General features: G+C 45.2%; 4 protein-coding genes across 4 annotated transcripts; 2 read left to right on the forward strand and 2 right to left on the reverse strand.

Annotated features, from left to right (window-relative positions):
- Positions 1 to 45: 45 nt before the first annotated feature.
- F5891DRAFT_961944 (P-loop containing nucleoside triphosphate hydrolase protein) lies at positions 46 to 2,885 on the reverse strand (the record flags this gene model as incomplete). Its single annotated transcript, XM_041375859.1, has 14 exons — positions 46 to 606; positions 665 to 1,001; positions 1,052 to 1,112; positions 1,174 to 1,332; positions 1,432 to 1,488; positions 1,542 to 1,692; positions 1,740 to 1,912; positions 1,971 to 2,110; positions 2,163 to 2,217; positions 2,267 to 2,336; positions 2,383 to 2,513; positions 2,567 to 2,686; positions 2,736 to 2,788; positions 2,839 to 2,885. 14 exons carry the CDS (start codon positions 2,883 to 2,885, stop codon positions 46 to 48), a joined length of 2,115 nt encoding a protein of 704 aa, XP_041219735.1.
- A 1,616-nt stretch (positions 2,886 to 4,501) lies between these two features.
- F5891DRAFT_1256365 (MFS general substrate transporter) lies at positions 4,502 to 7,232 on the forward strand (the record flags this gene model as incomplete). Its single annotated transcript, XM_041370018.1, has 17 exons — positions 4,502 to 4,997; positions 5,050 to 5,149; positions 5,200 to 5,311; positions 5,338 to 5,341; positions 5,396 to 5,466; positions 5,516 to 5,626; positions 5,679 to 5,807; positions 5,858 to 6,042; positions 6,091 to 6,128; positions 6,183 to 6,226; positions 6,283 to 6,361; positions 6,450 to 6,463; positions 6,510 to 6,651; positions 6,704 to 6,762; positions 6,813 to 6,859; positions 6,914 to 7,032; positions 7,095 to 7,232. Exons 1-17 carry the CDS (start codon positions 4,911 to 4,913, stop codon positions 7,230 to 7,232), a joined length of 1,479 nt encoding a protein of 492 aa, XP_041219736.1. The 5' UTR covers positions 4,502 to 4,910.
- A 3,006-nt stretch (positions 7,233 to 10,238) lies between these two features.
- F5891DRAFT_1256375 (MFS general substrate transporter) lies at positions 10,239 to 12,683 on the forward strand (the record flags this gene model as incomplete). The annotated part of the gene is made up of 16 exons (XM_041370019.1): positions 10,239 to 10,313; positions 10,379 to 10,478; positions 10,529 to 10,671; positions 10,727 to 10,797; positions 10,847 to 10,957; positions 11,004 to 11,132; positions 11,184 to 11,368; positions 11,421 to 11,458; positions 11,515 to 11,558; positions 11,615 to 11,680; positions 11,742 to 11,795; positions 11,842 to 11,983; positions 12,036 to 12,094; positions 12,145 to 12,191; positions 12,242 to 12,360; positions 12,421 to 12,683. 16 exons carry the CDS (start codon positions 10,239 to 10,241, stop codon positions 12,556 to 12,558), a joined length of 1,521 nt encoding a protein of 506 aa, XP_041219737.1. The 3' UTR covers positions 12,559 to 12,683.
- Positions 12,684 to 19,853: 7,170 nt separating this feature from the next.
- F5891DRAFT_961966 (uncharacterized protein) lies at positions 19,854 to 20,362 on the reverse strand (the record flags this gene model as incomplete). Its single annotated transcript, XM_041375863.1, has 2 exons — positions 19,854 to 20,181; positions 20,235 to 20,362. Coding segments are annotated over 2 exons (456 nt in total), but the record flags the coding sequence as incomplete, so codon positions are not given.
- Between the last annotated feature and the right edge of the window lie 5,488 nt (positions 20,363 to 25,850).

Below are 25,850 nucleotides of genomic sequence, written 5' to 3' on the forward strand. Positions count from 1 at the left end.
CTAGCATTATGACGGTGATAAGTTACATCCTTGCATGTTTGTACATTAGTCTGATGAGAGAGATATGACCTCATATTCATCCCCGCTCGTCCTTGTATTTAATCTGGCGGGAGTTCCCTTCGCCTGCCCTTCACTCTTTCGCCGTTTCTTGGTTGGTTGAGGCGGTCTAAGTGAGTAAGCCCAATCTGCATCGTTTTCATCGTCATCATCCGACTCCTCGGCATCAACCATCCTTATCTGGCTCGTAAAATCTTCTCCGTCAATTTCGTCTGGGTCCGATACATCTTCATATACCCTTTTCTTTCTTGGTTGGGCTGGTTTCCGAATTCGTGACGGGCCGGCAGTGGTGCTTTCTTGAAGATCCAGCATATTAGGAGATTGCCCGTTAATACCAGCCTTCTTGCTCTTTACTTTACGCCCATGTCTCCTGAAGGAGCATTGGATTCTGGACCCGCCTCCGTTGACGATATCTTCGCGAGCGAAGCGGGTGAGCCGGAGCGCTTGATTACCGGGTGCGACGTAAACATTCACAGTGTATGCCGTTGACGAAAAGGTCTCCTCGAGGTACCGCAACACAAGCATCTGCACAATTAGCGACTCCATATCCTTTCACATCAGATCAGATCAGATCAGATCAAACTCGACATGGGAAACAAGAACTCACGTCCTTTGACAGCCTCACTTTACCCCCAGCCACGGAATCATAATCAATCTGTATCTTCTCTTTAGCTTTTCGGCGCTTTCCGCCACCACCAGTTTCGAATGAACCACCACCCAAACCGCGCGCCAGGTCACTGAGACCAGAAATAGTCAGCCGCCCGCCGCTACCCTCTACAGCTTCGAGTATCTTTAGAATCTGCCACGCTTCAATTGTAGCGTCCTTGTGTTCCACGTTGGCAGGAAGTCTTGTGCAGTTATCGCAATGGCCGCATCGGTCCATTGCATCTGATTCGTTCGTGGTCCATGAGGCCATAGAGAGATCGGATGATTCCGAAAAGTATCTATAATGATCGCCGGACGTTCTTGTGACACAAGCACGAATTAGGCTTACCTTGCAAATAAGATCTTGCGGCATTCTTGCATATCTTGCGCGAAACGTAATATGTCATGCACTAAGGGGGACATGGGGAAGTCTTTCATGATGGTTCATATTCAAATATGGAGATGACTCACATTTCACCATGCCATCCTGATCACTGCAAGTAATGGAAGCCTGACGAGTAGCATCCTGTGGACGATAGTACAACACGCAGTCTGCATCTTGGCCATCTCGCCCAGCACGTCCAGACTCCTGATAATACCCGTCGAGAGATTTCTGTGAAATGGCGAGCACTCGGTGAATACGTAGAACACTGTTTTGAGGCTTCACAAACCGATATCTTAGATGCCATTTTAGCAATTGAATTGCAGAAAACATCTGAAATGAAAGACGCACTGTATGGTGAAGCACGAATCTAACATTGCCCTTGTCAATCCCTAGGCCAAAAGCTACCCCAGTCATCAGGACCCGAAGTCCATGTGATGTGACACATGAGGCGGACCTATTGTAGCGCAAACTACCTGAACTTTCCCTTCCCTCCACTGCATATGAAGCCTTTCTTTCTGTTCATCCTCGACATTCGCGTGGTAGACGCCCGTTTTGATGCGGCCGTTGCTCACCGCTTGGATGCTTTCAGCAACCGATTCTGCATCCTTCAAAAATGTGAAGTCGATGTCCGCGATGGCTTGGGTCAAAATACCTTTCTTGTGAGGCAATATATGATACCACTATCATTTCTGTGATTTTGCAAAATGTAGTCCGACATTGTCACGATGAGTTCTTTTGCTGAAGATGGTTTTGGTAAGACAGTGTAATGCAGATTTTTGCGGTACAGAGGGGCAGAAAAATACACTGTGCCATCTGGTGGAGCAGCTATGCGCAATGACATATCGCTTTAGTTGTTCGCACATTCAAAAAGAAACATGCACACCTTTCCCATCTATCACCGGTTTCATTTTGAGAATCTTGAGAATATCTTGGAGGACTCTCGGAGGGCAGGTTGCAGACAATGCGAGAATGGGTACATGAGGAAAGAACTGGCGAAGGATGCTCAGTTTTTTGTAGTCTGGGCTGATGCGCGATCGGTGAGATGGTTGTATGTCTGTAGGGGCGAAAAATGTACCGAAAATCGTGTCCCATTTGAGAAGCGCAGTGGGCTTCATCGATAACGATCCGAGCTTGTGCAAACTTATCATAGGATTTCAATATTACGGGCTCGCAACCTACCAAGCTTTCCACCTTCCACAAGCTTGCGCAGAAGAGACATAAATGTCTTGCTTTTAGCTATTTTCTCTGGCTGATCATAAATTAGTACGAGATCATTTTTTCGGTTGCTGTATTACCGTGACGTAGCATAATTTAATGTCCCGACCTTGATGTCCATGTGCCCGAGACGATGCCATGGATGTTAGTCTTTGCTGAATCTCGTTGAGTAAGTGACGCGGTGTTCCCCCTGTTAACATTACAGCTTCCACTGGAAGGAACCGCAATATTGAAAACGAGAATTTCAGATAAAAGGAAATATACCTCCTGACTCTTTCAGATGTAGAATCTGGTCCGTCATCAGGGAAATAAGGGGAGATATCACAAGGGTACACCCTGGTGTCAGGAGAGCAGGAAGTTGATAGGTTAATGACTTGCCACCTCCTGCAATAGTACGTTAGCAACGGGTAAAAGACACCATCTATCGTCCTACCGGTAGGCATGACACACACAATATCTCGGCCATCCATATTGGCATTGCAGACTCTGTTAACGGTCTTTTAAGATTTAGAAAGCAAGTCGGGCACCGCACTGACCCTTTCTGGCACAGTCGAAAGTCACCAATATTGAAAACCTTCTTCATGGTCAGCTGCAGCTGTGTTGACCAGTCGAAGCTAACAGTGTAGTCGACTGTAGCCGCTTTGCCCTTACCCTTAGTCCGGACAGCGTCATTGAGCCCCCTTGATGGTTGCACAAGGTTGATACGGCTGCGTTCTCGAGTAAGGTCGTCTTTTTCAGCAATTAAGGTCCCCCGTAGAGCAGTCAACTTTTTTATCTGCTCGTCTATCCCTTGTATTTCAACCTCTAGAGAAGACAATCGGGTGTTGACATCATGTTTTTGAAGATACGACGGTGTCTTCGCAGATTGAGACGGATGTGCAACATTGACAGGCACACCGGGACGTTGATCCATAAGCGTCATCTCAAGAATATCTTCCATCTGCGGGTGTAAACGTCAACGAAGACTACCGGAAATTGAATCCTAGTACCCACGTCATCTGATCCGACATGATCTGAAAGGTAACTCGACTTATTGCTAATCATGTATCGTCTTGAAATGCTCCGTACTTTTTCTGTGTCTAGATAAAGCCAGCCCAAGGCTCGGTCACGGTCGCGACGGAGACTCGGAGTAGTGGGTGATGTCAAGGCAGTGAAAACAGACGCAAGCGGCACGTGAGAAACGCGGAGTGGACGCGACGCGTCTAGATCGTTGTGACATGTGACTCAAAACTGGCGCCAGCCCGTTTGTCAACCGTTAGTGCAGTGCCAACATTCTATTAAATCTGTGTAAGTCATCAATCGCTTCAGTGAAGTTGCTGAGTGCTGAATATTGAATCATGGCATGCAGCTTGTCTAAATCACAACAATCATAACTGTTGGCTGCATACGTACATCTTTCGTTGTTAAACTTCAAAGTCATTGGCAAAATTCACAGCGGACTCCCACTGGCAGAGCTTCGGTCAGCTGAGTCAGCTTCTCCGAGGCTGAATGATTGCTGCCGCATCAGCCTTGTCTAATTTAGTCGTGCGTATGTCTTTATTTCTGCCTAGACTTTGCTCTTGGTATCGCAGATATAGGTTTTCTCGGCATTAATGCTATCAATGCTTTGTATCTGACGCTTACCAAGTCGACTTTTCCAGATTGTATTTTCTCGTCCACGCTTGTGAATCTAATAAATCTTCCCTCCAATAGGACCAGCGGCATTTAAACGAATCGACGGCCAGCTTCTACATAATACTCATCCTTTGGTTATCGGACTGTCATTCGTTTTACGTTCATAGTGACATGGACATGAAGCTTATACGTACACAGCGGTCCGTACGCGTAGACCCTTGAGCCCCAAGTAGGTTGTTCAGGAGACAGTCTGACATAGTTCCTTTTGGTCTAGTCGCATGAGGATGCATTTTGAAGCGTAAGCAATGCCTTTTCTTGTTAGAATCTTCCCTTACAGTGACCACATGACTCCTTTTTGTTGCCTAGCACTAATTGATCAGATTTGAACATGATACATGACATGTCGACGACCAAGTTGTCGAGTTCCACTAACGAAATATTGTTATCTTGAAGCAGGGTCCATTATAACCACATTTCCCCCATTTATCGTGCTATGAATATGTCAAGCATATGGATCCACTTCACCACGCCACCATATCATACGATCACCCCACCCTACCCGGTCATTATCACTGAGCCGGGTTCCTCCTACTTGTAAGATCTCCAGAACGAAAGGTGGATAGCAATGATGTAGGTGTTGACTTGGATCATGTGTGGTTTCTGGTGCTCGCACTTTCCAAAGGGATTCCCGCACTTGTGCTGTCCTCAGTCATACTGAAACTAATCCTATTTGACAGTGTCGGCCGAAAGTCTATTCTTGACCTCGCCTCCCCGAGACAAAGACGAAACGTCTCCTGTGACATTCTCGTTATAGATGAGAGATCATGTTAGTATTACTCATCTGTGGGCTTTACGGTCTAATGGGCGAGGCATCGGTCCATCACAGGGGAAAATACTGATACCCTGACTGCTTGTCAATCTCATTGTCACACAGATCTCTCCCATTAGCATTTAAAAGCGCATCTATTTTTTGGTAGCGAAAGACTCGGTTCCAATGATAATGGACGATGCCAGCAAACGCATCAGCTCGCCCTCGTATACAACTCATGTTCCACAGGAGCCTGAGCAAGAGTTGATACTCGTAAGTCATTGTCATATTTCATTTCACGTACAAGAAGGTTTACGTTGATCAGATTAAATTCGACGAAGGGGACCCACGCGATCCACAAAACTTTTCTTATGCGCGGAAGTGGGCCATCACGCTGACATGTTGTGTGTTCTCTGGAATTACGGGTAACTTCGGATTTTAGTGTTGTTGTCATTCTATCTGATATCTCCAACAGCGGCGGCAGCGTCATCTTATTCGATCAGTTATGAGTCGATGATGCATGACCTAAATTGTACTCAACTCCAGGCGACTGTTGGACTGAGCTTGTATGTAATAGGTTTTGGATTGTCCCTTTGGTTTCTTCGTCATTCAGTGAGGTAAGAACTGACCAGTTTGCTATCCTTGATCATTGACTGACATCTATATTTTAGGAGACCGGAAGACGGCCCCTTTACATTGTGTCGTCCGTATTATTTATGCTCGCTGAAGTCATGAATGCATTGTAAGTTGTCGTGTGATTGTTGTAACATACAGGCGCTCATCACTGGTAGGGCACCAAATATACAAACTGTGATCGTGTCACGTATGCTACAAGGAGTCTTTGGCTCAACTGGTGCCTCCTTAGTAGGAGGCTGTATCGCTGATATATGGCAGCCACATGAGTAAGGCAGGATACCTACAATGACGTAACTCACTTATTGATAAATGTTACAGACGTGGATTGCCGATGTCTTTGTTTGCATTCTCGTCGCTATTCTCTTTTGGCCTCGGGTCAGTGTTTGGGGGGCTCATAGCTGCCAATCCACACCTTGGTTGGCGGTGGGTGCAATGGGTGCATGCTATGTGCGTCGACAAAAAAACTGTCCTGCTACCTCTTTGAACATTCTTCCCAGCATCTCTGGGGTATATGTTCTTGATGTCATCCTGGTGATGAGCGAAACCCGTTCATCCATTGTTCTAACCCGCATCGCGAAGGACACACGAAAGATGACCGGTGACCCCAGGTATCGGTCCAGCGCCGAAATTAACAAACCAAGCATGTTATCTCTCATTAAGACGTCATGTACACGGCCCTTGTGTACGCAAAACAGTTATTTGCTGATTTTCCCTAACCTCACGACCACAGATCTACTCTTGACAGAACCTATTGTGCAAAGCTTTAGTGTCAGTAACCACTGATTATGTATCTTCACTGACGGTTGACGATGTTGATATCAGATCTGGCTTGGCTTCACTTGGGGGGTCGTGTACTGTTTGATCGAGTGAGTGCTATCGACTCCTGGATAGAAATCATTCGCTAAAGTGAGTTACACAAAAGATCCGTCAGCACGGAGTTCCAGTCTGTCTACAACTTCAACGTCAGCGAAACAGGATTTGTATTCCTTTGCCTGAGGAAAGTTATTTTATTGCACATGCACGCCGTATTTGATCTCTCGTCTTGACAGTGTCGGATCCACCATTGGCTTGATGGTGAATATATACCAGGATACCTTGTACAAGTAAGAAAGTCAGTACCAGACATTCGTCATGGCTCATGCTATTCAGAAAATACTTTCCGACTAAGGGCCAAGAAGCACGACTATATATGGCGTGTATCGCTGCTATTGTCCTGCCCGTCTCAATGTTTATCTATGGATGGACGGCATCACCTCACATTCCTTGGATAGTGCCTCTGATTGGATTAACTGTACGTTGGTTTCTCAACAGTGTTCAAGTTGGTCGTTTTGATGGATTCGCAGACATTTATGGCTGGCGTCTTTGTAATATTTCAAGTTGCATTTTTGTATCTTGCAGACTGGTATGTGTCCAGACCCATCTATCTTGCAAATGTTTGACGGATAAAACTAGCTATGGCCCATATGCCTCCTCGGCCCAAGCAGGACAGAGCTTGGCTCGTGAGTCTGCACTTTTTTATGTTGATTTCTTCCGCTGAACCAGACTATAAAAAGGAAATACTATGGGAATGGTCTTCCCGCTCTTCACGCAGCAGATGTTCGCTGGTATGACATATAAGTGGGGACTGACACTCTGGGCGCTACTATCGCTGGTGATGGCGCCAATTCCGTGGGTGTGTAAATTTGCATACACTGTGATTGGTAGCGAAGTCTAAGAGGGTTTTTTTTCATACAGGTCCTTGTCTTCTTTGGTTCAAAGATCCGCTCGCATAGTAAAGTCTCTCGCAAAATTCTCGAAGCTGAGGAACAACAATTGGACGGCGAGAAAACTGTTGTTCCCAGCCCCACTGAGGAAAGAAGTATGCAAGTGTAACGAACCCTTGTTTGGCATATCACAAGTCAACGACTGTAATGACCTTTATGTGATCAACTCACCGATAAATTTATGTAGTGCGCAAATATAGACTCGGACGCGCCCTCCGAAGATGACCATGACTATATATGAATATGAATATTTATTTGGCCATCTACTCTCGCATAAGCTCATGTGTTCTAAGCACCTCGATGGCTACGACGGGGTCGGCAATGCGGCGTATCGAAATCATGTCTCAATCTTTCCGAAAGTCTAGTAATCCATAATTACATTACACATAAAGCCACGACGAAAGTCATTCCTTCACTGACCTGTAGACACCAATTTAGCAAAGAATGTACTAAACGCAAAGCTTTCTTGACTACGATGCACCCAAGATTCGGCAGGTGAGACACTGGCACTACAGAGTCCATCACTACAGCTCCATACGTCTAGTATCTGCACAAGGTATTATTAATCAGATTGGTCAAGGGGTGCTGGAGCGAACGGCAAACAGTAAAACAGAATTTCACACACCATACTTTGATCAGTGGGTACAGATTGTTCAATGGTGCGCATGCAGGACAGCCAGAAATAGCGAGTATGACTATTCACAAGTTGCCGGTGGTCGGATGTACACCCGGCCCGAGCCATTCCATGATTACATTCCGAGGGCACTGGCATGATAAGGTTTTTGAAGCCTGTGAACCACTAAAGCTTGAATCAGAAACACGCAGAAACACAGACCAGCTGATCATGCACACGTGGAACCAAAGACCAGCTTACCGTGGCCAGCAGACTCAGAGATCTTCTTTCGAATTCAAATAGAGGCCGGGTTATCACAAGGCGCAAGTCCATGACACAATGCAAATGAGTCACTATCGCTCGGCGTCCTACTATTACTACTGCTGGTGGTAGCAGTGATCATCTGAATCGATCTGCCAGTGATCCGAGTAGTAAGTGAACGGTGCATGGCAGTTGCATGGCAGCGTGGAATCTTTGGATCGGCGCCCAAACTTAATCGAAATGTAAGCTTAGTAATACTAGCTGGGCGTTATGTCAATTGGTATGTAATGTTGATTCTCGAACGGGAGGTCTTCCGAGTCTGCAGGCCGCCACCTGCTTCACGAATCACGACATACACGTACCATGATCATCATGATAGCGCTCGCCTGTCAGCTTAAAGCATACAATATCTGTCTGCCCTCCAATCTAGGTGTTTGCTGGGGAAATGTGATTACCATGGAGGGGTTTCTCGCGACCGCCGCTTCATGTCTCCACAAGTGGTAGTGGCAGACAGTTCCCAGACTAGCGGTGGACAGCTTATCATACTGGATCGCCGTTAATGGTATGTGTAGCCTTGTTCTACCGAACGACGACCAACCCTTTCAGCTCAGCTTAAGATAAGGTGTAAATTCGTGACATTCCATGGCAGACCGCCTCGACTTCTCAAACTGCGGTTGATACGTGCCTTCTTACTTCCATGCATGAATTGCGGCATATATTACGATAAACACCAAGTTTTTGGCCACTAGTTCCGCACTCTCATGAGATTGGTGTAGATTCGCTTGTTGTGTCCAGTGCGATGAAGGAAGGCAATGCTATTCTTCCTGATATACCCTAGTCGTGGTGAATGGAACACCCTGTTGGTTCAGAATTCGTATTCCAGGGCTAGAACACTGACGTAGTTGCAGCGTTGTTTTGGATTTCCTTTCGGCTGGGTGTTGAAAGCATTAAATGCGTCCGCTGTTCTAGTGGGGCGATAGTGATGCAAGAAATCCTATGATGCGTGTGTGGTGTTGAGGTATTTAAATTTTATATTATATTATCCTCTCACCGCACGGGCGTATACCGAATGTTCCCGTATACTCTTGCAGTATCCGATCAGCGAGTTTCCTGGATTTACTCATCACGTTCTGTTCCTTAGGTAAATTATGAGTGTTCACCCCCAAGTGTGGCAAATCATTCTCTATGTGTCACCGGTGGAACTGATTATCTTTATAACAGGGTGGATATCGTGATTTTTATCTTCTTTGTTTCGAGCGGGCTGTCAAGGACAGGAGCCGAACAGTTGACTTCTCAAACTTTTGAAGTCACCAACAAGACAACTGTTATCATGCCGTCAGCTATCTGTCGTCAAAGAGGACCTGCCAATACTCTTGTAATTCATCCTCCACCAGATAACTTTGTAGTACGAGGATGCACTCTGATGAGGTCAAGTGCCAAAGCTAATACTTGTAGCCAATATCTGACTTCTACCATGCGGACTTCTCAGGTCATAACTTCGCCCTTCTGCACAGCGGCTGCCATGACTCTGCACAACAGAACTTTTGGTTATCAGCCGGTTGTCCATTGTACGTATATAGTGATATGGACATGAAGGCTTACACGTATTTAGCGGGCCTGAAAACCCCTGAATCGGCTTTTCTGGACTTGGTTCAAATTTTTCAATTCGCATGCTTTTTTAAGCGTAAGCACACTTTCCTTATGAGGAACCTTCCCTTGCAATGACCCTTGACTCGTTTTTATTACCTAGTAGAAGCAGGGATAGGTGACAACCTTGCAAATTCCAAAATCTGTGCTTGGGTTTTACCAGGGTCAATCACATCTAACCCAATTACTGCGACTCGATCAGTATAACTGACAAGGTTATTCGTTATTCTAGGTTCTGTCATATTTGCCCCATTCATCACGCTCCTCCGCACAATTGATAAGATAGAATTGCGGTGCCACTATTCATACGCATGACTGCACCTGACGGCATGCTGTCCCGTTTGAAGAGGGACTCCTGCATCATTTTACACCGCTCCTACTCCTATCGACAGTGTCGCAAATAAATTCTCCTTATAGGCGGAGAGGGATGCTGGTATTACTCATGCACGGGCTTTATGGTGTAATAGGGGAGGCATCACGGTCCATACCATGGAAAGACCCTGGTACCCTAATGTTTGTTACTATTATAGCTCCTGCCCCGTCAACAGTTAAAAGGCCACCAACTTCTAATCGAAAGACCAAGTTCTGATGATAATGGCCCACACCGGTAAAAGCATCATCACACCCTCGCCTATAATTCATGTTCCACAGGAGCAGGAGTTTATACTTGTGAGTTATTGTTATTGTTACTGTTACAATTCTTTTCCACATCCAGGAATGTTGACGTTGAGCAGATCAACTTTGACGAAGGAGACCCACGGGACCCAAATTTTTTTTCTTATGCGCAGAAGTGGACGATCACTCTGATATGTTGTGCATTCGCTGGAATCACAGGTGACCTTCGTTTTTAGCAATGGTGCCCTTCCATCTAATAACTTCAACAGGAGCTGCAGCGTCATCATATGCGATCAGTTATGACTCCATGATAAAGGATTTGAATTGCACTCGACTGCAGGCGACTTTGGGGCTGAGCTTGTACGCGATAGGTTACGGGATTGTCCCTTTGATCTCTTCATCATTCAGCGAGGTAAGAACTGGCCCTGATTTTGGTGTCGTTGGACATAACTGCATCTGCGTCTCAGGAACGCGGCAGACGAGCTGTCTATATCATGTCGTCGACTTTGTTTTTTCTCGCTGAAGTTATGAATGCGTTGTAAGTTGTCGCGTCATTGTCACAACAAACAGGTTCTCACCATTAACAGGGCACCAAATATACAAACTGTGGTTGTGTCGCGTGCACTACAAGGGGTCTTTGGTTCATGTGGTGCATCGTTGATTGGAGGTAGCATTGCCGATATATGGCAGCCACATGAGTAAGGCAAAACACCTGTGGTAGCTCCATTTTTAACACTGTTGCAGACGCGGATTGCCAATGTCTCTGTATGCATTCTCATCACTATTCGCTTTTGGTCTTGGGTCAGCATTTGGGGGGCTCATTTCTGCCAGTCCGCATCTCGGTTGGCGGTGGGTGCAATGGGTGCATGCTATGTGTGTCCACAAAACTACATGTTTGAGGTTCTCGTTAACTTTTCTTGTCAGGTTCACTGGAGCATTTGTGCTTGCTGTCATCTTATTGATGAACGAAACCCGTTCTTCAATTATTTTAACTCACATTGCGAAGGACACGAGAAAGATGACTGGTGACCCCAGATATCGGTCCAGCGCTGAAATTGACAAACCAAACATGTCATCTTTGATCAAGACGTCGTGCACACGTCCATTGTGTATGCAAAATAATCTTAATCTTCCGCAGAGTCTCTCCTAACACAACTCCAGATTTTCTCTCCACAGAACCCGTTGTGCAGAGCATTAGTGTCAGTGACTATGATCTTGTGTGCCACCAATGGCAGCTAACGTTATTTCATGATAGCTTTGGATAGGCATCATCTGGGGAATCCTGTATTGCTTGTTCGAGTAAGTCTCGTCGATCTTGAGATCAAATTCGGTTGCTAAAGTGGATTGCACGAAAGATCCGTCACGGCCGAATTTCAGTCCGTCTACAAATTCAGCGTCAGCGACACAGGATTTGTACTCCTGTGTCAAAGGAAAGTTATCATATTCCTTGCATACTGCATATCTGATCTTTCACATCAACAGTGTTGGAGCTATTATAGGTTTTATGGTGAATATGTATCAGGAATCCTTGTACCGGTAACAAATTCAATGCATGACATTCGTCGTGACTCATGCCATCCAGGAAACATTTTTCGATAAAGGGTCAAGAAGCACGGCTATACATGCCATGCATGGCTGCTGTTGTCTTGCCCGTCTCAATGTTGATTTACGCATGGACGGCATCACCTAACATTCCTTGGATAGTGCCTCTGATTGCATTAACTGTATGTTGATTTCTCAACAGTGTTTAAAGTTGGTCGTTTGATGGATTTACAGGCATTTATGTCTGGCGTCTTCGTGATATTCCAAGTTTCAATTTTGTATGTTGCAGACTGGTATGTGCTTCGCCGCATCTATCCTGTACATGTTTCATGGATAAACCTAGCTATGGCCCATATGCCTCCTCGGCTCAGGCAGGGCAGAGCTTGGCTCGTGAGTCCTCGCTTCCTGCTTATTTATTCTATTTAACTAGGGAACTGAAGGAAATATAATGGGATTGATGTTCCCGTTGTTCACACAGCAGATGTTTGCTAGTATGACATATAAATGGGGACTGACGCTCATGGCGCTGCTATGCATGTTAATGGCACCAACTCCATGGGTGGGTAAATTACCTACATAGCGACTAGTGCTCACAGATTTCACTTTATTTTTCACGCAGGTCCTTTTCTTCTGGGGTTCAAAAATTCGCTCTCGCAGTAAGGTCTCTCGCAAGATTCTCGAGGCTGAACAGCAGAAATGGGATGGCGACACGACTGTTGCTTCTAGTCCTACTGAGGAACAAAGCATGCAAGTGTGAAGAATTTTTTATTGTCATATCAAGACGTATATAATGTTTTCATGTAAACTCACGACCTGACTCAAGCCTGGCCCCTGTCAGAGATATGTAGACTGCAAATCAAATGTATAAGTATATTTGCATTAGCATAGTCTATAGGGGGATGCCCCCGCCGGTCTCTTCTATTTTCTACATCCGACTGCATGGAAGATATTAAGTTTGGAGGTATGCATGAAAAATGGCGAGAAACACTTAGGCTAAAGTGGGAAGACAACTTGAAGCACAAGCAATGGCAGGTAAGCGATAGTAAAAGCTTGAGACATGGGACCATTAACGACGTCACTGTTAGTGGGAGAGGAAATCCTAATGTTTGTAGAGTTCATAGCCTTTGAAAGGGGATACTGGAGTCTGGAGGAAGGCGGCAGCAGACAAGCAAGCTGTTGGGAAGATGGTGGTGAGAAGAGGGGGAGCAAATGGAGTTGCCCAAACATTCAACTTTGGGGTGTTAGTAAATTCATGGCACTATGAACCATATGATACGCTCGCTTGCACATTTTTGTCCACCCACCCGCCCAGAATTCATTAGAATCCGCTTCTTGGAATTTGTCTATTTTGTTAGTATGTTAGACTACCTGTACATAAACGCACACCACTCCTTCTATCTTTGTATATCAGTATGCACATAAAAGTCATCCAAGCAGCCTGCATAGCAAGTTTGCCCGCCCACCCAGAGGCAGCGCCTGAACTGAGCTAATGCTCGGTCCCAGCCCAACCATTGCTTGTCCGACCTCGACATTCCTATGCGATAGACGAAGCTGAAAGTAAACAACACGCGGTGCCCAATAGTCGTTGATGACACATTGATGATGCATTTGTGACGTGTCGATGATGCGTGCGTAATAGGGTTCAGGGAATTTGGGGTGGGCTAATTTGCCTTGCTAATTTACCATGAATGACAGGGTGAATTTCAGACCCTCGAAAACTGCAGAATATTTCGATCCTGGAATATCCGGCCCATCCAAACATCCGACCCATGGCTGACTTAGCATCACGTGTAGTTCCCACGTACCTGATATGACAGCGACATGTAAATGATAACCAAAATAGGTAAGCACACTCGCGCGCTCACTGCATGCATTGCCGAAACCTTCGTGCTCGCTGTTGCACACAGCGAGCTCAATTATTTTACCATTTTCACACATTTTTTTTATAATTCTTTTGCATGTCATTAAATATTATATATTTCGCATACTCATAATTGAATGAATACTACAATGAGTCCTGATATTCCAGGATCGAGATGTCCTCTCCACCTCATCCTTTGGGCCTCAACCTATTCTAAAAAGGCTCTTGAGAGTTGGTCACAGTGTCAGCCGTGACACGCGCGGCAGCGCTGTGAGTCACGTGGTAAGTTGTGACCGTGATATTTATTATACATGCAAGACTTTGGGTCGGATGGGTCAGATGGGCTGAATGTTCGGATGGGCCGGATATTCCAGGATCGAGATGTCCTCGAAAACCGGGTGTCAATTTGGGTGAATTTGGGTCCAATGGTTCAGTTTGGCCGGTTCAGCTAGACCAGTGTAAAAAGCTTAATTTCTGAACACCCTAGCTCATTCATACTGTCTCTTACTGATACTGAGATGTGAGCCTTATATCGCTTTCTCTTCCCTTTCGTACGAGCTAATGTTCCCTTAGAATACAATTGTTTGTCTAGGTGCCTATCTATGTACATCCAGAGTCTCTTACCGATACTGAGATAATACAATCATTTGTGTAGCTCTCTTCCTCCCATGCTTGCGTGCCACCGATAACAACATCATACTGTTAATCAGCCAGTAGCACTGACAGTCGCTCCTTCTGTCAAATGGCAAGATATGTATGCAACCATCCATGGTAAACCTGAGACACTGCCTGTCGTCCCGCCGCCTGCTCGACCACCTACCATGACCATGGACATCATTTAGAGCTTGACCGACGAACATCAAGGCAGATGTTCAGACTCGGATGATGAAGATGGGGATTGGCTTGATAATGGTGATATTGCGGACCATGTGGGTTTAGCTGGCATGAAAAGCACTGAGTTCAACGTGGGTAAAGATTTTAACATATCATCCATGTACCTCCTCAATATTTTGTCGGACCACGCTCTACAGCCCATGGCTGCTTCAGAGGTCTGTCGACACCAAAGGTGATGGCTGCCACAACTTCATCCTTGACACCGATGGATGACAATTAGGCAACTGCAGGGGTAAACCCCCGGGTATCAGAGGTGATACCCCTACCCCTACCCGCTCATATACCCACACCTGCCAGCGGGGTACAGGTTTGGCCACGGGTAACAGTATGAATGACCCCGGGTAAAACCCATCAGGGGTATACCCGGGGGTCAGCGTATGAATTCAAAAAATGAAACAACAAATACTAGCTACTAGTACATGTAATGACTAGCCTATATCAATCCTGTCCCATCCAGCCTCCATTTCCTGCTCCTCTCCCTCGAGATCTGGTAGGGTTGTGACCTTGTGAATGTCCTCGGGCTTGATGAGGTTTAGTGCGCTCCAGGATCCGAGGCACAGAAGTGCCTGCGTCGACTGCACTGAGAGACGAGACCTGACATGGGAGAGGAGCAAACGTCCACGGCTAAATAGCCGCTCGACATCAACGGACGTTGCTACAAGTCCTGTAAGCCACCTCAGCATGCAAAGTAACATACCACATACCAGGGATAGTTAAGTAATCGATCACCATTCGTGACAGACATGGGTACGATGCACGACGGGCACACCACCAAGCGATGGCATTATCTACATGTTCGATGTTGGAATTAAGGTAGTGGTCCAATTCAGACCCTAAGTCAGCAGGTTGTGGTGGCGCTAGTGTAGGAAGATTGTCAAATATATTGTTGCTCTGAATATGATTCAGTGCGTAGAACAATGTAGGAAAAAAAAACATACCTGCTTCTCGTTTGCCGGCAAATGATTTTCAATCAACTTGAAGTCTGAATCGTCGACGGTTGATAAGTATGAACGCTCAAATTCATCGCGAACAAGCGACTCTGCTGTTTGGATCCATTGGTCTTCCCAGTATGCAACCTTGAAGTAAGATAGCTTATGGCGCGGATGTAAAACTTAATGTAGAAAGATGTTAGATAAAAACTCCTGTAAAATGCCACAAAATACATACCCATAGCAATGCGATAAACTTCTGAACTATCTGTAAGTTCATAGTAATGGTTGAGTGTCTTCTTTGCGAGTTGAACAGCCGCATGAATCGGTGCAGAATATTTCTTGTTGCGCTGTAGAAACAACAATACTGAGTGGAACAAATGATGCTCCTGACAGTATCTATAAAAAGTTGTGAGGTCGCGCGTTGCCTAGTCTGCGTTACTTGAGGAGACAAGTGCGTTCGACCCTAGGGGAAGCGAGTGCTGCGAAGATCTAGAGGTACGCGCTTCAGCGAAGCACGAGAAAGCGCAGGTGCGCGCAAGGCGCGGGAATACGCGCGCGTATTAGCGCGAAGCACGGGAAAGCGCGCGTGCGTATGCAGAAACAACAGAGAGGTTAGACTTAAGTGATGATATGATACTAGATAAGAGAAGAGAGATGCAAGGTGTAAACAGATAGAGTTCTACTATGTTCTCCTAAGTAGTAAGTAAGTAGTAATAGGTAAAATGGGAGGTAAAGTAAGGTAAAGTGTAGTATGTACTGCTGGCGCTTATATAGCGCGCCTAAGCGCGGTCATGCGGAGCCGAAGCACTACCGAGTAGGTATGTAAAAATATATATGAGTGAGAAACTATGATAAAAATAAAGGTGGAACTATGCTAATAAAGGAAATGGAAATATACGTACTAGGGAGCTTGGTGGACAGTGGATGGATGCATCTGAATGGCTGGCACTATAGGGTGCGCAAGCGCGGGAACGCGCGCGCGCGCATACATCATGAAGCGCGGGAATGGTGCGCGCATGGCGCGCGTTGCGCGGGAAAGCTGCGCCTCATATAGAGATAGCTGCGGGTAGCGCACAGAGTGACACTACAAGTTCATGCTATGTACTTCCTAGTGTAAAGCTGTCATATCAAACCATGAGACACACGAGTCTCTACAGCGCGAGTATGAGGTGAGCTCATGGTCAATATGATCCATGGCAGGGATCACGGTAGCCAGGTTCGGGGTCGCACGGGAGAAGTACATAGTCGCATCCTTGAGAATCTTGTAAATGAACATGTGGTTGACTGCTGTGAGATTGCCAGTGGGGACATTCCCAGCTGCTGGGTGAGTTTTTGCCTTCTTTAGTTGTGCAGTCGTGTTATCTCCGTCCACATCATTGACAGGCTTCCGCTTCTTTGATGTGCCTGTCACCTTCTCTTCCAGGGCCGCTTTGGCTTTGGTGGTCATTTTCGTGACCCGTTTTGCAGGACCCGAGAAGACATTGAGTTGCATAGTGGCTGGCGAATGTCTACGGCTGGATTGGTGTAGTTTGAGAATATGCTTTAAAGTTTGATATGTTTTGCAGCTGTACAGTACCCTCTTTAGGTAGTCACATTTTTATATATTCACATGTTGTTTTGACATGTTGTTTTTTGAAACCCGCAATCCGGGTGTGGGTAGGGGTGCGGGTACCCCAAACCTGGACCCCTACCCCTACCCGAGTGGTACCCCTACCCATGACCCGTGCGGTGTCTTCTTAGATAGATGATCTATAGATAAACACCTATAAAAACAAATACCTCCATGGTCAGCGATTCAGACAAATACCAATGACTGATAACGTGGTCGTTCGTGGGTGGCTAGTTGTATACTACCCAAGGTATGTTCAGCTAAGGATACTTCTGCAAGATCAGTAATATGATGGTCAATCCAATCTATGGACTTTGACAGGAAAACAAACAAACAATGGTCAGCCCGACAGTATGGCAATGACCAAAAGAATATACGGTATTCTTCCTCAAGTTCCCTTTCAACAACAGTGCTTCGTACCAACTATACTCCAAAGAAATGGTGCAGAATTACAATGATAAACCCCCTCAGCACAAAACAGGTAGAATCAAAGGTCAAGACTAATCAGATGCTTTATTGTAGAACTCTTAGCTCAATATTGAACCTGCTGTTAAGGAACTCTTCTTTGAGTATTCAAACAGACTCAGGAATGGACGTCCTTGGGTTTACTACCAAGTCCCCTCTTCAACAGCTAAAGCCTAGCAGGCACAGAATATCTTGGCTCAGTATCGCTACTCAGATGAGTGAGGTCAAGCTTCACTATCAATTCCTAAAGTCTCCCCACTATGCTGCTACGGAGTCTTAGGTGGATGTAGAGACAACACGAATATTTTGGATCAGTATTTTTGGACAAAGAACACCAAAGGTCAGTGAAAGTAAAAGAAAAGAAAAAGAATAATGGAAATCAGAATAAAAGTGTGGCTGTACCTTGCTTGCTTTGTTTGAAGGGTGAGAATGACGCGAGCCTAGTATTTAGGGGTTTACTAATGTTTTTCCAGGACAACATATGTGGGAAATATTTTTCACAGTCACCTGACATGTGTGGGATTTTGTCTGGGTCATCACCATGGCTGACTAAGCAAAACTCATCGCAGAATTAAATGTACTAAAATATTCAGGCTGCTGGCATATAGACTTGAAAAAATAAAAAGAAAAGCAAAAAATATGCCCTTAGCCTCAGTCCAACTTCAGATAAAAGGGAAAAGGGTTTCATAGTGGTATTTCAGGGTATATGACTCATGAGAGAGTATTGGTCGTCCATGCACCGAACCGGTTTGGTGCAGGTCAGCGGGTTACCCGTACCCGTGGAGTACCCTAATGACAATGAGTGGGAGGAATGGTGATTGGCGGCTTTGTTGTAGATTATGGTCAATTAGACCAAATTTACCTGCAAATTAGCGTGAATCAGCGTCAAAGAGCTATGGGTCAATTTGAGTGAATTTGCTGTCATTTACACCGGTCAATTAGGTCTTCGCAGAGGGTCGTGCGAATTAGCCGGTCAACCAGAGTGGGATCCCTAATTCCCCGAGCCCTAGTGCGTAAGCCATGCTTACACAGCTGCACTACTGCCAGGTCCACCAGCGAAAGATTTTCCACTGTTCCACACCAAATTGCACACAGACCTTGTTCAATCTGCTGGCATTGCAGTTCGAAGGTAAAGATGGAGTTATCTGGCATAATCATGATGAACATATAAAGCAAGGTATCTTGCTACTAATCCGTCAAGATTTATTTTAGCCTTCAGGCCATATCACATCCTCACTCACAATGTGTTTCTCCTTTGCAATTTTCCTTGTCGTCATAGCTCAGATGGCATCATCAAGCTCTGCCATGCTGATCCAGGCTGAGATCAAAGATTGTCCCATCTTTTGCCTCTACAAATCTGAATGCCGCTCCTGCCCTGGGAAGCATTGCGTGAGTTATAGTGGTTTGTGTCCTGGATTCAACCATGACTCATTGACATGGCAGTTTGCCTTTATATGTGCTGTGAGTAGTGTTTCTGCTTTCACATCGGTGCAGTATGGTTCATGACACTGACACGCGAGTCACTAGTGATCGATTGCCGAGTTGATTAACTAAATAAAGTTTCCTGCCACTCGAGTAATGGAGAGATTGGAATAGATGACTCATGACAAGTCATGGAGTAACTTTTTATATGCATGGAATTAGCACGGAACATGGATCTCCGTGTCCTGGTTTCTCGGAAGGTAGGTGCGTTAGACAGACATTTCTGAAAGTTTTAGGAAACATCACAGGGCTTGTCTGTCTGAATTGGCTTCAAACTAGAAATGAACATTGATCAACCTGTATGGTGTACATAAGTTCTGTACGTGATAAAGACCTGACCTTGCCTGTAATATTTCCAAATAGATGTAGATGAGGAGCATTCTTGTAGCATATGATGGGATGATCACCAGCCACGCAGATGCTGATTGTTCTCGGCTGAATGAACACTATCGCATCATCAGCACAATGAAACCCATCAACTAGAAAGAAACACTTACAGAACAATTTCCAAAGATCAAGATCTTCAGAATGACCATAAATATGCACCGTGATAGTGCAACTTGACCTCAGGGTAGGGCGCCAGTCCCGCGCCAAGCTTCACCTGACTTACATGATTCTTCGCGCTGCACGTATGCCTCAAGGTGTCAAAATCACTTGTTCTGTGTATACACTATGCACCCATGATTGATGATTCGCCGAGTCAGACCTTGAAAGATATCATTCCCAATAAGATTGTAAAGTATGACCTGAGTCATGCCAACAAGAGTACAGGTCATGGCTCAAGGCCCGGCCCGGGGATTCAAACTCACTCACATAGTATGTTGTAGCCATTGCCCCATGCCAGTGTTATTACCTATTGTCACAGTGACATGACAGGATCGGATCTCCTCTTTACCACCCACAAATAAGGTGGGGTTACGATTAGTCCACCAAATCTTAAGCCACAGTACACGTCCTGAAAATGGCTCAATTGCAACATGAAGATAGAGTTGAAAGTGTTGCCATTTGTCATGCTGATCAAATACCCAGATATCATTGACACCCGCTGTCCAGTAAATACTTCTTTTCAGGTGCCGACTCTTGCGAGCTTGAATATCTTGAGGATGATGAAGATTCATGTAGTGAAGAATTAACTTTCTGTACAAAGCCTCTATCACAATACAGAAATGTGACCAAAAAAGACAGTGCACCTTGAAACAATCATCTTCTCTTCATGCATGAGAGTAAGTCTCATATCATGCAAACCTTGCTTGGGAAAGCATGCTCGTACATGCTCGATTGCTGGTCCTATGCTTGTGATGGTGTGGGCTTGTCCACGTGCAGATTTCAGTCCCCACTGTGAGCACCATTTTTTCAGGAGGTCAATCCTATGAACAGGGAAGATATGTGAACTTGAAATGTGCTTTTAACTGGGAAGAAGACGGACAACTCACGAAACATTATACATATCAGTATCATAGTACTTGCACAGCCGAGTTACAATCTCAGTATTAGTGTACCCTTTTGCAACAAAATACTCAATGATTGGTCTGATGAGGGCATTGTCACAACCCTTTAAACAAATTAACGCAGGGCAGAGACTAGGACTCAAACAACAAGATAATCACAAAGAGGATAAGGCAGCAGGTACATCTTGGATTGCTCACTTGGAGATACAAGAGGTTTGAACTAAAGAACTACTAACTACGTTGAGCTACCTATATACACATATTGAAACTGAGATCGAAACTGAGTATGAACTAACTAACCAATCAGAATAATTAAAGGTATCGTATGATTCTATATATAACTATGATGTCATAACATGTGTCGCAGTTGCAGTAAGACTCTGGAACATTCCAAGAGTGTCGTGAGGCATGATGTCGATATCTTCGGCATTGTCCGGTAAGTCACGTGACTCTGATAATTCTACAATGGACGCAATAATAGGAACTTCTTCAACAGTAAACATTTTCTTAGGTACGGGCGCTGTGACTGAGCGCTTAAAGGACTTAGAATTTAGGAATGAATAATGGTTTGTATTTGGAACTCGTGACAGGCATCAGGAGCTGTTGAACGAGATATATCAGTTGCAGGTAAAGTACAAGTGCATACCTGCTACTCATGAGCAGGAACTTGACCATTGTGTCCAATTGTGTTTGGCATCTGTCTGGAGGGAGCAAGGTAAGCAACTAGAGAGAAAGTTTTTCAACACCTTTTGAAGGGAGACAAGACTTCATCTGCGGGTTTAAAGTCCTCGGCTGAGACACGTACCACAGATGAGGATCCAGTGCAGTTAAGCCAAGCATCTGTTTGATCTTTGGTGACAGTTTGATTTGCTGTTATGCCGCATACATTTTTCACAGTCCGCTGTATTTATCGTTGTATGTCTTATATTTATCATTGTATATCTCAATAGAGCATATGTCACAGGTGAGTTATGCACAACAACACTGCACGATTGTCGGTAACTCCTATTACCACACAACCCTAGTTCTGCCCACAGCACTAGTTGCGGTGGATCAACAAATAAGTTCTTCCTAAAATGCATACACAAGTTATTCAGCATATAAAAGGAAGGGGTAGGGCCTGCCACTGATTTTTTTCGGAGAAAACTATAAGCAAAATTAGCAGTGATATGCATAAAACGTGAGTGCGTGAGCTTCCGGGTGTGGCACACCTGGCTATCCCAATTAGTAAGCCTTACTAGGCTTGGTACACACGTGCCGTGCCAACTATAATTAGGCTCGCCTGTAGTTAAATCCCAACACCAGCAATAAATATTGCCCTAAATCATATTTTACCTCTAGTACTGTATTATCACAGCTGCTAAATATATTCGGCAAGGTACGTGTTTACCACACTTACTAATTAGGGTAGCCAGTGCTCTCTACAGCACCATTCCCACCATTCCCGCCATTCTGGCAGTTTCCGTTCCAGGTCCGTGTCCCAATGAGGGTTCTGTTTGGGCAAGGGGCGCTCCCACGCCCCTTGCTTCTCACCTTTATGCTGCCGCCCACACTGGCCAGGACAGCGCCTGCACACCATGTCCTGTGACACAGGCTCAGAGGCCTCTCAGTTCTATGCATTTCCTGTCATTCTGGCAGCTTCTGTCTTAGGCCCTTTTTCAAATAAGCCCTGTTTGAGCAAGGGGCATTCTCACGCCCCTTGCTCCTTACCTTCATAGTGCCGCCTACAGTGGCCAGGACAGCATCAATGCACAATGTCTCGTGGTGGAGTCCCTCTCAGGCTCAATGGGCTTTCAAAATCAGTTGTATCCCACAATTTCAGAGGCCGTCATTGCCAAACATGCATCCTTATGGCTGGCAAGCAGTTTCAGCGTGTAGCTGATACAGATGCTATGTGTTGCACTGAGATTCAAGGTTAGTGCCCATCTTCTGAGTTTCAAGATAGTGTTCACAGTTTTTTTTAGAGATGTCAACAGAAGATCATGATATGGTGGAGAACATGATGGTAGACCATGGAATGGATTCTGAGGCACTCCCATATATGGCACCCCCTGGAGAGGAAGGCTTGGAGTTTAGTCATGCAGGCAGAGAACATGAAGCTTTTGAAGGTCTTGCAAGCCAAATTGCTGAGACCAGTGGCTGGTGAGTTTATTTACCTATCTGCACTTGCTTAGTCTCACCCCACATAATAGTCGCTATACAGATCCCCGCACATGCCATGACCATACAGAAAATCAGACGGCTCACTGGGATATTCAAATAGGTCACCTTGTGGATGCTTATCTTGACTATCGCTCTCGCTCTGCTGAGAATGGCATGCCAACCTTCAATGAACCACCCATGGTGCCATCTTCAAGTGATACTCAGTGCCTTTTGCTAAGTAATATCAAACTTGTAGATCTTTTTTGTATGTATGATGAACTTCACCCTGCTATTAATGCTAATTTATTTTCAGACCGAAGCCACTCATTGCCTCAATCTTTGTTGTCTCACAAGTACCCTAACGAGACCCTGATTTACCATGGCTACATTGGGTGTGCACCAATGTATCCCACGGTTGCAATATCCTTACACACTCTTGCTGCCTACTGTCAAATTCATTGAACATGTCCTTGTTTCAGCATCCAAGCTCAATGCAAAGCTCTGTGTTTTCTCCATGATGTAAGTGCATGGCTCATCTGGTGAACCATCTTACAATGGGCATTTAATAGATTCCTTATCGGCCATACTTGTGCATGCAATTTTTGGCTGCATATGACATATACCTCGAAATCATTCATTCTTTCGATAAGCGTCTCCAGGCAGCCCTGAATTACAACACGCCTAACTGGTGTTTACTCAATTCCTGTCTGGCATGTTTCTATAAGCTCCAGGATGAGCTCACACTTGAGTTTGACTGGCTTGTCTCAATAGATGGCAACAATAGCTTGAAACACTGGGATTCCGCTATATATGGTACAACTGCACACATAGATTCTCGCAAGGCATGTTCCAACTACTGGATTGGACCCATGGCTGTAGACCAATTCAAGGGTGAAGTTAAGTCTTTTCTTCTGATGTTATTACTGCCTGATGATGTCGTACAGGACTCAAGTCTAGATGATTGGGGAGATGAACCCATCAAGACTAACCCAGGCTCACTCACTTGTGTTAGTTGCTGGCGAAATGCCGGACCCGAAACACGCAAGAAGATGTTCTCAGTCTTCCACGAATCAGGCATTTTTATTGCTGCCTGCTGTCATCGTTTCGTACACCTGGCCTGCAACATGATCCAAAGCAGAGAACTGTAATTCACTCTTGCTGTCAGTTAATTTGGCACTGACTTGATTTGATAGAGCTAAATATCCCCTCATGCTCATTGATAAGCTTCTTACGGTTTATGGGAAGAATGGAGCTTGCGCTTATGACATCGGCTGCACGTTCTCCAAGACCTTAACAAATAGCTCCTTAGGCCTGCTGTGGTGACAACAGTCCTGCTGAGTGGCAAGGACAAAGTTGGGTCTAGCTAATGTCTAGCTGCTATGTCTATACAGACACGTTCGACCCTAAAGGGATTTGCTACTAGAGAGATGATGGATATGTGTGAACCTGAGAGCGTGCTAAGCATGGGAAAATAGCGGACAAGGTATGCACGAGGTATAGGAGTGTATCCGAGGTTATCCGAGGTGCAGGAACGCGCGGCTGAAGGTGCAGAAAGTGCGGAAAGAGCGGACAAGGTATAGGGAAGTCAAGGAATGAGGTTTATAGAGTGAGGGCAAAGGTATATTGTGAGGTAAGGGATCCTAGGTATAGAGAGGTATAAGGGACCTAATAGGGGCTAAAAAGCGCGCACTGCTAGGGACTACTTCGAAGGTAAACCTATAGGGTGAGGTATACAGTACAAGGGAAATGTACAGTACGAGGGAAATGTACAGTCCGAGAGAAGTGTCATAAAGTAGTCCAAAGTATAGGTAACTTATAGTGTCTAAAATCCCACTCGGAGTAGGAAGGGATAGGAAATATAGTAAATATGTAAGAACATGTAATAAGGCTGCAACACATTTTACAAGCCTCAAGGTAAGGAAATTCACATACCAATGGGATTTGGACAGACTATGGATGGATGAGGAACCTTCCTAATGTGTTTCTGAGGTATCTGAAGTGCAGGAATGCATGTCCGATGCAGCTGATGCACAGGAAAGTGCGGATAAGCGGATGTGCAAAGCGTGGGAAAGCGAGTTCAGTTTAGGACAAAGGTTACTTGCAACACAAAGATGGACAATGATACTGATAGTGTCCTATACTCCTTGACACATGTATGAAAATACCCTGTTTCCTGCCCGGTGCAGGTCCGAGTGTCACACCACGAGCATTAGACTTGAATTTTTGGATGATGGTTGGCGCATTTCACGGCCATGCACACAACCGCAAATGCCAGTTGGTCTGGCATCCAATGTATATCTTGGGCACTGGACACAGTGAGGGTGAAGGGTGTGAGCACATATTTTCCGCCTCAAATGAGCTCGCTCGTAGCACTAGACATGCGAGCCTGTTCCACCGGCACCAAACTATTGAAGAACACTTTGCTTTTTGGGACGCTGACACGTATGCTGTGCTTTGTGCATAATTTCTTTAAGGACCTAATATTCAATTATGAAACTGATATTTCATTAGCCAATTTTTTATCAAATCATTACCAAGAAGCCACCAAACAGATCAGTGTGCTCACAGCTGAACTAGCCATCATTCAATCTGAGCTTGGTCTTACTGATGCCAACTTCCCTCGCTTCCTCAAGGAAGAACATGGTTATCTTGATAGTTTGAAGCAGCCCCCTGAAAAAGATCGCCTCTCTGTTCGGTATGTTGAGGTGCTTGATGAACTTGCTGAATGGAGGTAATGATAACTATTTTGTTGATATGTGGCCCTGACACTAATTTATTAGGGGGCTGATTGGGACTTAGCACGTGAAGCTGCTAATAGTTCCCTCACTGCAATTGCAGCCAGTAACCTGGAGCAGATAAACAACATACTTTCGCAAGCTCATATTCAGGTCGACTCTTCATATGCTAAATTACAGCATGCCGAGGCATTGGTTGCGCATGTAGAAGCTCTCTTGGCTGTTGATGCACGATAGGAGATTGGTGGCCAGGAGTATAACCATTTTAAGGAGGAAGTATCTCAGCAAGTATCGCAGTGCGCTAGATGACCTGGAGTGTCTGGTTGTTATGAGGTTATTTGAACTTTCGAAGTTGTCATTGTCTGGCACAGGTGTTTGTTTATTGCAAATCACACATTCAGTGAGCAAACATTTTTTAGGGTATAAACTACGTCAACAACTTGGCAAAGTGCTACAATGGTGATCAGAAGCTATTCGGAAT

Source organism: Suillus fuscotomentosus, assembly GCF_016647785.1.
Source record: "Suillus fuscotomentosus strain FC203 chromosome Unknown F5891scaffold_84, whole genome shotgun sequence".
In the NCBI taxonomy this organism is placed as follows: Eukaryota; Fungi; Basidiomycota; class Agaricomycetes; order Boletales; family Suillaceae; genus Suillus; species Suillus fuscotomentosus.